This window comes from Rutilus rutilus, assembly GCF_951802725.1.
Source record: "Rutilus rutilus genome assembly, chromosome: 6".
Lineage (NCBI taxonomy): Eukaryota > Metazoa > Chordata > Actinopteri > Cypriniformes > Leuciscidae > Rutilus > Rutilus rutilus.
This window is the reverse complement of record NC_140214.1, coordinates 9,458,414-9,472,742: the sequence shown is the minus strand read 5'-3', so window position 1 is coordinate 9,472,742 and position 14,329 is coordinate 9,458,414. Positions and strand designations below refer to the sequence as shown.

The window sequence follows — 14,329 nt, the reverse complement described above, 5'->3', positions numbered from 1 at the left end:
ATTATTCTTCATGCTTATATTATATATTAGATTAGAATAGAATAAAAAAAAAGATATACTGTTGAAATATCAACTTATTAGTGTTAATATGATTATCTATACTTGTGGTTACTCTGCTAGAACAATAGGGGAACTGACATTATACATCTATTATAAGCACCCTGGAAAAGTGGTATTAAACAGAGTACAGCAATTAAACAGAGTCAATCCCTCATACAGAAAATTTCAGATGAACATTCTTTGAAGAGCTAGGATTCTCACTTTCTTGAAAAATCTGGATAAACACTCGCCGGCCACTTTATTACCTTGCTAGTACCGGGTTGGACCCCCTTTTGCCTTCAGAACTGTACTAATTCTTTATGGCATAGTTTCAACAAGGTGCTGGAAACATTCCTCAGAGATTTTGCTCCATATTGATTTTTCAGCTGCACATCCATGATGCAAATCTCCCGTTCCACCACATCCCAAAGGTGCTGTATTGGATTGAGATCTGGTGACTGTGGAGGACATTTGAGTACTCATTGTCATGTCCAAGAAACCAGTTTGAGATGATTTGAGCTTTGTGACATGGCGCGTTATCATGCTGGACCAAGTTCCAGTGGCCTTTTACAATGTTAAAAGGAAAAAGTGATATAAAGTCATGGGATAGCTTTAATGTTTTTTTGTTTTTTTTTGTGGCTGGGTAAATTCATGCATAAAGTCATAATAAAAAAATGATCATAAATTCAATATCTCTGTTGCTTACTTAGTGGAGAAGAGAAGATGACTATCCTTAACTGAACAGAGCTAGTCACACTTACATGTTCAGTTAAACTAAAAAGAGAACAATACATGATTGGTAGGAATCCAGTTACAATTTGAAAGTTAAAGTTTATAGACGTTTTAAGAAAGTAAGAAAGAAAAAATTTACCTGTAGAGACTAGAGAGTGTGTTGACAGTCTGTAGTTGTATAGCTGAGCTATACGGAAAATCAGTACTAAGGTGGCTTTGACAGTTCGGCGAGAATAAAGAACTCCAAACTCAAGTTCAGCCTATAAATGGTTCTTCAGGATGATACGGTTCTAAATAGAAAGGTAAAGAACCATCTTTGTTTTTATAGAGTGAATCTGAATGTCAAAGCAAAAACCGAGACTCATCAGAATGTTTTTCAAATGTTCTATTGTCCAATTTTGGTGACTCATGGCTGACTAGAGTGGCACCTGGTGTGGTGTTCTGCTGCTGTAGCACATCGGATTCAAAGTTCGACATTTTGTTCGTTCAGAGATGCTCTTCTGCATACCTCGGTGGTAGAGGAGAATGGCCAGACTGGTTCTCGCTGATAGAAAGGCAACCAGGTTATTTGAGATACTGTTGCCTTTTTACCAGCTTAAACCAGTCTGGCCATTCGCCCAAAGAATTGGAGTAAATCATGTAAAACTGTTAAAGTAATGGGGCCTTCGAATATTGCTTTGGATTGGTGGGCCTTGGAGTCAAAAAGGTTGAGAACCACTGCTAAGAACTATTGTTGATTGTTTACATTTATAACGTAAAAATAATTTGTAATGATTCATCTCTTAGTTATTATAAAGGAGCAGTTTATTGTACCTATGATTATTTTATTTGCATTTATTTTATTTAGATGCAGCCCAACCAAACGTATTCGGTTTCTTCCAAATTATTTCTATTATTTTATTATCTAAAGTTATCAAGCAAATCCCGTGAAACAAAAATAGCAGTTAGACATTCCTATAAATGATTTATTCATAGCGTTATATATGCAGAGCTCAAATTAGATTTTTTGTCTATTAACTATTTAAAAATAGAAAAATACAAATATGGCCTTGACATTGAACTTGATTATGGTTTTTGAAATGTCACTGAAATTGTTTTCGGAAAAGTTTTGAAAAGCAGCTTCTCTGACTGTCCAACAAATTGGGAAGCAAAACACAAACTTTTCTACGAATCTTCAATCAGTAATGAGTAAACAAATGATGAGCTGTTGTTTTTTAATGTTGTATGTATTTATGCAATGAGGCTATGCTGAGCTGAGAAAGATGCAATAATCTGAACTGACAATATTTTAATGGAGCACATAAAAGCGTGAAAGTGATCAAGGAGGTCGGCGTGCCTGTGATCGCCACATTCGCTGGCTTTGAACTCTCAGGGAGGAGCACAATGCTCTCATTCAGAGATTGGCTGAATGACAGATGCTCCCTCTCTCTGTCTCTCTCCCTCACTCTCTCACCCCCTCCTCTCTGTCTCTCTCTAATGTTAATGAATTCAAACAACCCGCCCCCTACCCATCCAGCTCTCTTTCTCTTTCGCTCTTTTTCTCTCACCACAGAACTAAGCCATTTCCAGCCTTGGCAAGTTCCTCGTGATTTGCTCTCATCGTCTTAATGAATTCAACTGGGAGTGCATTGGCCCTGATGCCCACCCCCTTAGAGAGTGGTCCAGTGATCTTGCATATATCTGCAGGGCTGCTCCATGCGCTTCCATTGTTCCATCAGCTTCTGTCACTAACAGATACTCCGACTGGGAGTGTGGGAGAAAGCTAAGCCAGTTAGGACGTGGGAGACGCTCGTAGTGCTCAGACACTCCTCACCCTTGATGCGAAAGGAGTTGAGTCCATGCGCCTGTGCTTTTGAAAATTGGAACTTCTTAAGGCTGTTAGAAAGTACGCTTTTCTCTTGGAAGACTCACCTGTGGACAGGTGAAGTGAAGTCATGGGTGTGATGTCACTGCTGCTGTTGACGGTGATTGGCTGGTGTGGTGGAGCGCCACCGGTGAGAGAGGTGTACAGAATGCCACAGAGCGCGCTCAAAGGTAGGCTAGATATCCAGACATTTTTGTTGTTTCTCACTCTCATCTGACCAATCTTACAACCGTTAGCCGTTTGCAACTTCTCTAAAAAAATAAGTACACTTAACCAAAAGATGAAAAGCCTGTTAATGTAAGATATTGTTAGCAGAGATGCTCCAGTTTGCTTTGACTTTTGACATTGAGTTTCTCTAAGTATAAACTTTTTGACATGCGTAATATTCAAAAGACGTTTACACTCGTGCATCTGACAGATTCTTCCATCCAAATGAGTCATGCCTACTTCTCTGTACTAGCTTGTACTTTCTGGCCAACTAGAAAATGTATCACTGTCTATTTAGGATGAATCACGTGTTTTGTAGCATTCTTTACCTATGTTGCTTTGAATAAAAGCATCTGCTAAATATGATTTGCATGTCAAAATGATTATCTTTTGATATTGCTTTAAATTTTATATCCTTTCTTTGAGATTTAAGATCCTAGATCTTTATCCACAAATCTCATACTCTGAGATTGTCATATTGATTGAACACTATTACTCTTAATGAAGTCATGGAGTATATATATTTTGTTCACGGTGTAAAAGTCAACATAGTCTCTATATGCTGTTCAATAAAACATTATTTTTGTGTGTTGTCACAGTGAGACTGTGTTCAGGAGTTTAGCGTAGTCACTATAGAGGCCAGAGTTCAGGCCGTTAATTAAGGTCTCAATCAGCTTTGAAGTCTCTCTCTCTCTCTGGGATATAGAGAAGAGGGGACGGCTGAATGATGTTCGGTGTGTTTGAACTCTGTGTTTGGTGTCTTCGGCACTGCTTTGAGCATGAGTTTGCTCACTTGTCCTGATGGAAAAACCATGACTGATAAAATACAGCACACATCACAGCCAGTAATGTGTTGAGAGATTCCCAATGGATTTATTTTTACTGGAGAAATCAATTTCAGACTTCTTGTTTTCTGTGCAAATGTTTCATGTTCTCTCTGCCTTTTAATTTTGTAAGAGTTTTTTTTATTATTTTTTTATTCATACATTTGACCATTGTATTGTTGAACCAAATATGATTCACTCTTAAAAAACCAATTTTCCAAAAGGGGAACAACCATTTTTGATTCCCCAAAGAACCTTTCAGTGAACAGTTCATAAAATAACCTCTTTTTTTTTCCCATGCGAAGAACATTTTAAAAATCTAAACAACCTTTTTCCACTATGAAGAACCTTCTGTGGAATGGAAAGGTTCCATGGAAGAGAAAGGTTCTCCATGGAACCATCAATGCCAATAAAGAAACTTTTAGTGTGTGTTTTCTCTGACTCATATAAAGTCTCACTGAACTCACTTAAGATAAATGTCTCATATTTCTTGTTTTGAACCTGCTTTTAAATGTTTTTAATGGCGCATTCTCTACTGATGTGCTTTATTTGTTGGTTGTTTTGAGGCATAAACTCACCTTTGCCTACATATCTTTCTAGCGCTGTCTGACAGAGGAACAGTAGTGATGGAGGCCGCTCTGTCCCGCGCTCTGTCTGCCGTAGATGCTGCCGTGTCGGACCGTAGCAAGGCTGAGGCAGGCTGCAGAGGGTGTGTGCCCTGTCTGTTTCAGGACTGTGGACAGCGAAAAGGCGCCTGTGGTAAGCTTGAATACAAGCATGCTTCATTACAAGGACTCTTTGACTTTAAGTGCTGCTGATGATAATGATGGTGCTGGTAATTCCATAGCATCTCCAGAGGACATGCAGTCGGAGCCGAGTTGCGAGGTCATCTCTCGCGCTCAGCAGGAAGCGGATGAAGGCGAGAGGAGCTGGCTGCTGAGTCAGGCCTGTGGCTTCTACAGACGGCGGTGCACAACTGCACAGGTGAACAAAGACATGTGCGTCAGAGTCATGGGAGAGAGCTGCAGTGCTCGTGTCCTGCAGTGCAGTCTGCTCAACACCATGCAGAACCTGGAGCCGGCCACACAGACCACGACACAGGGTAAAGACATGTCTTTTGAGATACAAAAAAGTTTCATTGTATTATGTAAGCATACTGCGAACATTCAAAATATTATTCCTAAAAACAGACGTTTTATTTACTATATTATTGTGTAGATTATGTAAAACTACACTACCAGACAAATTTTGCTGCTTAATATTTTTATGGAAACCGTGATAGCCTAACTGAATACTTAAATAATAATAATCATTTAGCAAGGATGCATTAACTTGGTCTAAAATGACAGCCAAGACTTCTATTTCTATTTCAAATAAATGCTGTTCTTTTGAACTTTTAATTAATCAAAGAATCCAGATTTTTTTTAAATAATTGATTCAACAAAAACATTAAGCTGCGAAAGCTGTTTTCAACATTAATAATAATAAATGTCTCTTGAGCAATATTGTTTTGATAATAATGTGTCTGAATTTTCAGCTTAAAGGTATAGCGGAGGATTTTTTACTTCCGGGTGGATCACCTGTACTATTGGTCCTCCTAATTGTCAATCATTCTGGTGAATCAATCAAACTTATTCAAAAAGTGGAGAGGGCGGGTCTTATCTAAAATTCGGAAAGATCCTCCACTATACCTTTAACTATCACAGGAATAAATGACACTATATTAAGTATATTAAAATAGAAAACAGTTATTTTAAATTATAATAATATTTCATAGTTTTACTGTATTTTGATGGAATAAATGCAGCCTTGGTATGCAAAAGAGACTTCTTTAAAAAAATCTTAATGATTCTTTGGACTGGTAGTGTGCATATTTTTTATAAATTAATACAATTATTTATAAAACTGAACTGACACTATATTACCAATTAATGTTATGTTATATTCTAATCATCTTTGATGTGTCTTTGATGTAGCTGTGTGTGGCCAACGTTTCTCCGTCACACAAAACCTGACACAGCCTCGTCCTCGTATCATTGGGGGATCTCCTGCCCCTCTGGGCAGCTGGCCGTGGCTGGTGAACCTGCGGCTGGACGGGGCTCTGATGTGTGGGGGTGTGCTGGTAGACAGCTCTTGGGTCCTCACTGCCGCCCACTGCTTTGCTGGGTAAGAGCACAAATTACATATCTCATGTGAGGTGAGATAGTGTTGCCTTTCCACTTTAAAATCTTGGCAATCGTTAAAGGAATAGTTCGCCCAAAAAAGAAAATTCTGTCATCATTTACTCACCATCACATTGTTCCAAACCCGTATGAATTTCTTTCATCTGCTGAACACAAAAGAAGATATTTTGTAGAATATGGGTAACTAAACTATGGGAAAAAAATACTATGAAAGTCGGTGGTGCCCATCAACTGAACTATTCCTTTAATGTCTTTTTTGATTGTAGAATTGATATCAGTTTTTATTAATGTAGATAACATTTTTTTTATTTATTCTACTGAGAACATGAAATTGTTTTGCACTTTTATAAAAACCGATGGATGAGCAACATTTGAAGCTGTTGTAAAATATCAGAAATACACACACTTGTAACAGTAATTGAATGCGCCATATCATTAAAAACAATGAACCAAATACCTGTAGTGGTAATAGTAAAAATTTTGAACATTGTCTTTTACCATATTGCTGTTGTCACCATTAATATGAAAAGGATTATAAATGTTGCTGTCTTATTGCTTTGTTTGTAAATGTATTCAAATGGTTTGTGAACGTACTAAATATATCTCTCCCCCGAATAGGAGCCGCAGTGAGAGTTACTGGACAGCTGTAGTGGGAGAGTTTGATCTCACAAAATCTGACCCTGATGAGCAGATCATGAAAGTCAATCGCATCATCACTCATCCGAAGGTAAATGCATCAAAAATGCAACCAGTCAAATATTTATATCAGCAGTCAAACATTTGACTTATTAATTTATCCTTGCTTTATATATGGTATATGATGAGCCAAAACATTATGACTAGTCAAAGGTGAAGCGCATATCATTGATCATCAGGAGAATTGGCCCCCGACTGAGCCTGGTTTCTCCCAAGGTTTTTTTCTCCATCCTGCCACCTGATGGAGTTTTGGTTCCTTGCCACTGTTGCCTTTTTCGCTTTTTTTTCCCACATTTGGTGCCATTGGCTGTTGGCTTGCTTAGTTGGAGACATTAAATTTAACATTTAATTTAACATTCAACAATTAATATTGATCTGCCTGTATTGACACCACTATATGAGAACTGAACTGAGCTGGACAATGACATCACGGTTTTCTCCAGAGCGGCTATATATATAAATGAACTAAATTAATAACATTTTTACACCAAAAATTAAACATCACTGAACTTACTTTAGCTGGACTGTGACGCCAATTTCTTCTGGAAACAAACTTTGTTGCATCATTTTCCTGTTATCTCTGTAAAGCTGCTTTGAAACAATCTGTATTGTAAAAAGCGCTATATAAATAAATGTGACTTGACTTGACTATTAGGCAGGTGGTCATAATGTTTTGGCTCATCTATGTATATATGCATTGTTTTTTACTTTTTTAAAATAAATACATTCGTAAAGAGTTTTATTATTTTTAAATGTCTATTCTGTGTCCAATTCTTATCTCCTGTTGTAGTTTAACCCAAAGACTTTCAATAACGACATTGCTCTGGTGGAGCTGAGTTCTCCAGTAATTCTGTCTGAACGGGTCACACCTGTCTGCTTGCCCTCTGACCTCGACCCACCGGCTGGCACACCCTGTCTGGTCGCCGGCTGGGGCTCTCTGTATGAGGGTAAGAGAATATGATGCTGAACTCATGTATTAGCAAAAGAGCCCGCAACGTTGGCTTCAATTTTCTTTCTATTTATGTTTGTCTTGATTCTCTGTACTTGTGTAGACGGCCCCTCTGCAGATGTGGTGATGGAGGCGAAGGTTCCCCTCCTCTCTCAGACCGTCTGTCGCAGTGCTCTGGGGAAGGAGCTGCTCACTAACACCATGTTCTGCGCTGGGTACTTGTCTGGGGGCATTGACTCATGCCAGGTATGTCCACATTACCATACAAGCCTGCATTATGAACACAACGCCTGATGAAGAAACATCATATCGTCACTGTCGGGTGGAAACCTTGTATGTCCAAAACCTTTACTTTTCAGGAAATAGAAAAAACACTGTAATTTTAAAATAATTAAACACTGTTTTTTCAAAGCTGATATTGTGGATTTATATATGGTTGGATAATTGCATGTGTCATTATATTATTAACATTTACCAAAATCATGTTACGTTTTCATCAACTTAGAGGCTATAAAGTTTATTGTAGATGTGTGGGCCAAAAATTTGGCCAAAATCTCATGTTATAAAAGATGAAGTGCAACACACAATCTATTTAAGACAGTATTGGCTATGACTCAATGGAAAATGCTAGACTAAGACACTCTTCTCTGCTCCTCAAATACATAAAACATTAGCCTTATATAGTGTTTCTTGAGTAAAGAAAATGCTGTACTTGTTCAGACAACCAGTTCTTTCTTTACCTTTGAAATGCAAACAAGCAGAGACGTCCAAAATGTGTTTGGCACTTCATTCACGATGGAAGCTTATGGAGTTTGCGTAAGCGTAAGTCCCTTATGGTTTGAGGAAGCTCTTTTTAATACATTTCATTGGCTACATATTTTCAGAACCCACAGATAGATGTAAAGGGTGATCTCTATTAATGATTTATGAAAAATAAATAAAGAGGAATGAAATATACTAAGATACAAGGTTTCAGCCCGACAGCGATGATATCCCCTTTATAAACACTGCATCTGCTTTACCATAATCGGACTTGAATTTGTCTATTTGCATGTGTACAGGGTGATTCTGGAGGACCGTTGATCTTCCAGGACCGTTTATCAGGGCGGTTTCAGCTGTTTGGCATCACCTCTTGGGGTGATGGCTGTGGAGAGAGGGGAAAGCCCGGCGTTTACACACGGGTCACCGCCTTCTCTGATTGGGTCATGACAGAGATACAGAGTGAGTTGCTCAACATGTTGCACACACTACTGAAACAAAGAATATCTCCACCACCAAGTGTTTAAACCCTCCCACACTTTCTGCTCAGTGAAAAGCCACGAAGCCTGCAAAAGCCATTTACATTCCATTCTCCAAATTCCAGAGTCCTTCGGGAGTCGAGAGCCCACATGTCCTGAGCTGCTCAAGACAAGTGATCTGTCTGAGGAACAGCAGATGTCAGAGTTCAACACTCTCTGCCACTACTACACACTATCCTGCTCTTCGACCCTCGACCCCTCTGCTTGTCAGCGTCTCGCTCAGGACAAATGCCAAAGCCGATTTAAGAAGTGCCGTAAGTTATCCAGACATTTTAATTTAAAAAATTGACATATTTTAACAACATTTACCTTCAATGAAGTGCTAATTTGGATGTGCATGCTGATTTTTTACTATTACTATTTTCCGTGTTTCTGATCATAAAAAATGCAGACTTGGTGAGCATAAGAGACTTCATTCAAAGTTAGGCCTTTGAATTAAATTAAAGGACATTTTAAGATCATAAATTCCATGTCCAAACTTTGACTTGCAGTGTATTTTACCATTCAAAAGTTTGGGGTTGGTAAGATTTTTTTAGATGTTTTTTTATTTATCTTTGGCTCACCAAGGCTACTTTTTGTTTTGTGATTAAAAATACAGTAAAAACGGTAAACAGTATAATATTGATACAATTTAAAATTATGGTTGTCTATTTTATTCAATTTTAAAATTAAATTCCTGGGATGGCAAAGATACATTTTCACCAGCCATTACTTTTAGACTTTTACAGTTTTCAGTGTCACATGAGCCTTCAGAAATTATTTAAAATGCTGATTTGGTGCTCTAGAAACATCTCTTATAATCAATGTTGAAAACTGTTTTAATATTTTTGTGGAAAGCATGCTAAAAAAAAATCAGGATTTATTAATGGATAGAAAGTTCAAAACAACAGCATCTATTTGAAAGGTGATTTTTCAGTAACAATTTAAAAGCCTTTGATCAATTTAATGCATCCTTTCTGAATAAAAGTATGAATGTCTTTCTCTCTACAGAGTTGCATTCCTTTCTGCAGACTCTGCTGGACTTGCTTCAGAGGGCAGATGACTACATCAGAGATAAAGTCGATCTGACCTTCTTCACTCAGACTCTTCCTCAGTTGGTGGAGAATGTGTACAGCTCTGCTCATATGCCACGAAGACGCAGAAATGCACTTGTAACAGGTAGAGCCATTAAAACTTCTTAACTTTCTAAACTTTCTAACTTCTCCATATTGTTATTCTAACCAACATATTATTCTCAAAGAGCAGGTAGGCCTGCCAGCACTATTCCAGCAAGTGGGCCCCCTGGTGGACGACTGGGAAAGTTATCTCAGAGGCATTGCTGAAGATCTGGATCAACACAAAGAACTAAAGAACTCAAATAACCTGTCTCAGGAGCAACAACTCTTCACACCGGTAATCTTGTCTAATTTCAGATCAAATCTGTGATACAGCAACATGTTTACCAGATTTATTTGTTTTGTTTACATTAGTTAACAATAAACTAGGTTTACACTACAAGTCAAAAATGTTGGTCAGTAAAATTGGGGTGCATTAAATTGACTAAAAAGGACAGTAAAGACCTTTATAATTTTACAAAAGTAAAAAACAACTTTATATTCGTCCAAGAATCCTGAAAAAAAGCAGCACTGTTTTCAACATTGATACCGATAATAATAAGAAATGTTACAATCAGCATATTAGAATGATTTCTGAAGGATCATGTGACATGATCTGGAAATGTGAAGACTGGAAATTCACCTTTGATCACAGGAATAAAGAATGTTTTAAAATATATTCAAATAGAAAACATTTATTTTACATTGTATTCATATTTCACAATATTTTTGTTTTCACTGTATATTTAATTAAATAAATACAGCCTTGGCGAACATAAGAGACTTCTAAACAAAATATTAAAGAACATTACTGGCCCCGAAATTTTTAATGGTAGTGTAAGTCTGGCTTAATTGTTTTTATATTACAGATGAAGAACAATCCTTTTACTAAATTAGTTTTTTTGTGAAAGTTTCAGGATGAGGACAGTGAAAAAGCACCTCTTCAGCAGCTCGACGGAGCGCTGCGCTCATCCATCACTGCCCTGCGTTCCAAACTAGAATCAATGCGCATTCCTGTCATACCAGAATTGGACCACCAACTGTTTCAGAGGGATTTCACCATTCCCACCACTGGAAAACAACAACAGGATAATAGTGCCCATTCAAGGCAGCCTGTATTGTCAGCTGACATTTGGACTTCTCTGATATATAAAGCTCTCAGAGGAAGTGTCACGGGAAGTGTCACAGTACATCCGGTGATGACAGAATCCCCTCGGGATGATGTGGATACGACATCCAGATCCGCAGAACCTTCGGCACAACCAATGAAGCTCGGGACCCTGGAACCTTCTGACTCACTCCTCGATAAAAGCTCCGTGCCTACCCAGATGCCCCAGCTTCTACAGCCACTCTTTAAAAGTAAGAGGAAAACAGGAAAGATAAACAGGAAACCTTGAAAAAGATTTTCAAGAAAAGATTTTTCTGAAATAACTACAATTGTATTCACCTACAACAGTCACCCTACCACAACAACGACTTTTTCGACTGCTGTACAACTAAAATAAAACATTATTTTAAACAAAGAATTTATGCAAGTGATTTGACAAAAATACAAGACTCAGACTGAGTTTAACCTCAACTAGCCCCGTTTATTTTACTCTTTTAAAAAAAAAACAGATGACAATTCTTTTCTGTGGTAATTTACATTATCAGGGATATGATTTATACATTTATATGATTTATATATTTACTACTATTCAATACGTTGTTGTTTTTTTGTTTTTTTTACAGTGCAGTAGTATTAGTAATATTTCTTTCTTGATCTGTTTAATTTTTAAAGTTTAAATAATAGAACAACGTAGTAGTATTGCAGAATGATGTTAAACCATGAATGTCCGTTCTAATGAAAAACCCAAATCCGCTTGTGTTGTTGTTTCAGAGCTCCTGCAGAGGAGAAAGAGAGATCTGCTCAAGCGACTGATACGAGGAGCCAATGACAAAGGTACAGTTTCTCGTTTAATTAACATTTAGCAGTTTTCTATCTATCTGGCTTATTGTGTTATGGAACACTTCAGCTGTGATTTAAAAAGGAATATTTGGTTAATGTTCATATTGAGGAATATGAGTTTTAAAACTGTGTTTGTTCTTTGTGTTTTGTAGTTTGCTCAGGAGTAACTGAATCAGCTCAGCTAGTCAGCACCACCAAAGAGATGTACAACTGGATCCTGGCTGTTCCATCTAACAACATAAACATGATCTTCCAGGAGGTGTGTGTGTGTGTGTGTGGTTCAGGTATACCCTGTGTTATGGGGACAAAATATCCAAAATCTTTGACCTTGAGAGGACATTTTTTTGGTCCCCATGAGGAAAACAGCTTATAAATCATGCTAAGTGAAGTTTTTTTGAAAATCTAAAAATGCAGAAAGTTTATGGGATAGAATATACAGTTTGTACAGTATAAATATCATTATATCTACGGAATGTCCCCATAAAACATGAAAACCTAACGTGTGTGTAAGTTTATGTGTGTATATCGTAGAAGCTGCTCAACTTTATTTACAAAAAATATATATTTTCCTACAAACAGAAGACATATTTGCATACAGTCCATCTTTACAAGAGTAGTATTAGATCATAGATTGTACTAAAGTTTGGGGTTGGTAAGATTTTGTAATGTTGAAAGAAGTCTCTTCTGCTCACTAAGGCTGCATTTATTTGATAAAGAATACAGGAAAAGTAATATGAAATTATGAAAATTTTAAATAACTATTTTCTATTTGAATATATTTTAATGTAATTTATTCCTGTGATTGCAAAGCTGAATTTTCAGCATCATTACTCCAGTCTTCAGTGTCACATGATCCTTCAGAAATCATTCTCATATGCTGATTTGGTGCTTAAGAATACAATTCTTATTATAATCAATGTTGAAAACAGTCGTGCTGCTTAATATTTTTGTGGAAACCATGATACATTTTTTCAGGATTCTTTGAAAATAGAAAGTTCAACAGAACAGCATTTATTAGATATAAATCTTTTTGTCACTTTTGATCAATTTAAAGGTGCATTGCGCAAGTCTCTGAGTTTTTGCAGAACTATGCCCCCTTCTGGCGACACGCGAAACTGCAACCAGAGTTGTGCACGCGGTTACGTGGAGTTTGCGTTGGGGTTTGGGATGAACTAGAAGCCGGTCTCTTTGAATCCATCTTCTACTTTTGCAAAAGTCGCTTGAGTTGTCTTCACTGATGCGGATAATGGCGGCGAATACACAAACCTGCCAGGTGAGCGTGAACGCGCATGACGTCACGCCCAGTCGATTCCATCCCGAATCCCTCTTATTTATTTTACTGTACAGGATTATAGAGGCAATCGCAGTGATCATAGAAGGGCTCATTCAGCCCATCAGGCAATTGTTTAAGCATGTATGGGTTAGAAAAACGGGTATTTTTAACATGAAAAGTTGCGCAATGCACCTTTAATGAATCTTTGCAAAAAAAAAAAAAAAAATTCAAATTCAAAAAGACTTTTTTTGTTTGTGTGATGGTCTATCCATGTCGTTTATGTTTAGTGTTGTGTTTTAATTCTTTATGTATATCTCTGTGTGTGTTCTTCATCTCAGGTGCTGGTCGACCTGAATACTAAGAATGAACGTGGTTTGTACCAGTCACGGATCAAGGCCTCTGTTGGTGGACGACCTTTGACCTTTTACAGCTTGGTGGGTTTGGAGAATGAGGCGTTTTACCGCAGCATGCCACGCATCATTGCCGTTGCCATTGATGCTCTCAAAACATAAAACACACTCATAAATGACACTTGAAATGACACTTGAGCTGAATCCCCGATGCGGAGCGTTGTTACATCCTGAACTCTAATGTGACATCATGTGCTGCTATGGAAATGACTGCATGGGACCTCCACTGTAGAGTCCTCACAGGACAGCTGACACTTTCCTGAAGAATGAAGGGTCTCAGTTGGCCACTCTCTGCACTCTGAGACTGGACTGACGCTAACAGTATGTTAACTTATTTCGCAGGGACAGAGGTTGATCCTCCTGTCTGAGCTGCACACTGTACAGATATTATATTTGATGTTTGTTATATATTTATTTGAGTTACTTTGTATTTTTTTTATATTAAAACAAATCATTAAAAATGAACTGGAGCTAAAGATTTAACTATATTTAAATAAATGTTGTCTTTTTATTATTTATGTGCTTGTCAGGAATGCATTTCACACCTTTCCAGCCTGCACCAAATACTTTGTTGTATTTGTTATCCCTTTTTTATTTATTTACTATTGTTATATTTCTCCTTGCACTGTCACCAACTTTCACATAACATTTATATTTCAGATTAGCTGGGGAAGGGAAGTAATTGCTGTGAGAAATCGCCCTGTTTAGAGGCTTGTTTACTTCCACTGAACTGGCAGCCAAACAGTTCATGATCATGACAGCTGAACATCGCTGTCAACTGTGCTAATCGTGCTTCTCTGCGACAGGTGTCT

At 37.6% G+C, this 14,329-nt stretch overlaps 1 protein-coding gene across 1 annotated transcript; it reads left to right on the top strand.

Annotated features, from left to right (window-relative positions):
* Positions 1-2,705: 2,705 nt before the first annotated feature.
* On the top strand, positions 2,706-14,059 carry prss56 (serine protease 56; the record flags this gene model as incomplete). The annotated part of the gene is made up of 15 exons (XM_084410512.1): positions 2,706-2,805; positions 4,267-4,425; positions 4,514-4,768; positions 5,643-5,832; positions 6,468-6,576; positions 7,336-7,492; positions 7,598-7,740; positions 8,556-8,715; positions 8,858-9,046; positions 9,783-9,950; positions 10,033-10,184; positions 10,798-11,245; positions 11,766-11,828; positions 11,987-12,093; positions 13,446-14,059. 15 exons carry the CDS (start codon positions 2,706-2,708, stop codon positions 13,617-13,619), a joined length of 2,574 nt encoding a protein of 857 aa, XP_084266638.1. The 3' UTR covers positions 13,620-14,059.
* Between the last annotated feature and the right edge of the window lie 270 nt (positions 14,060-14,329).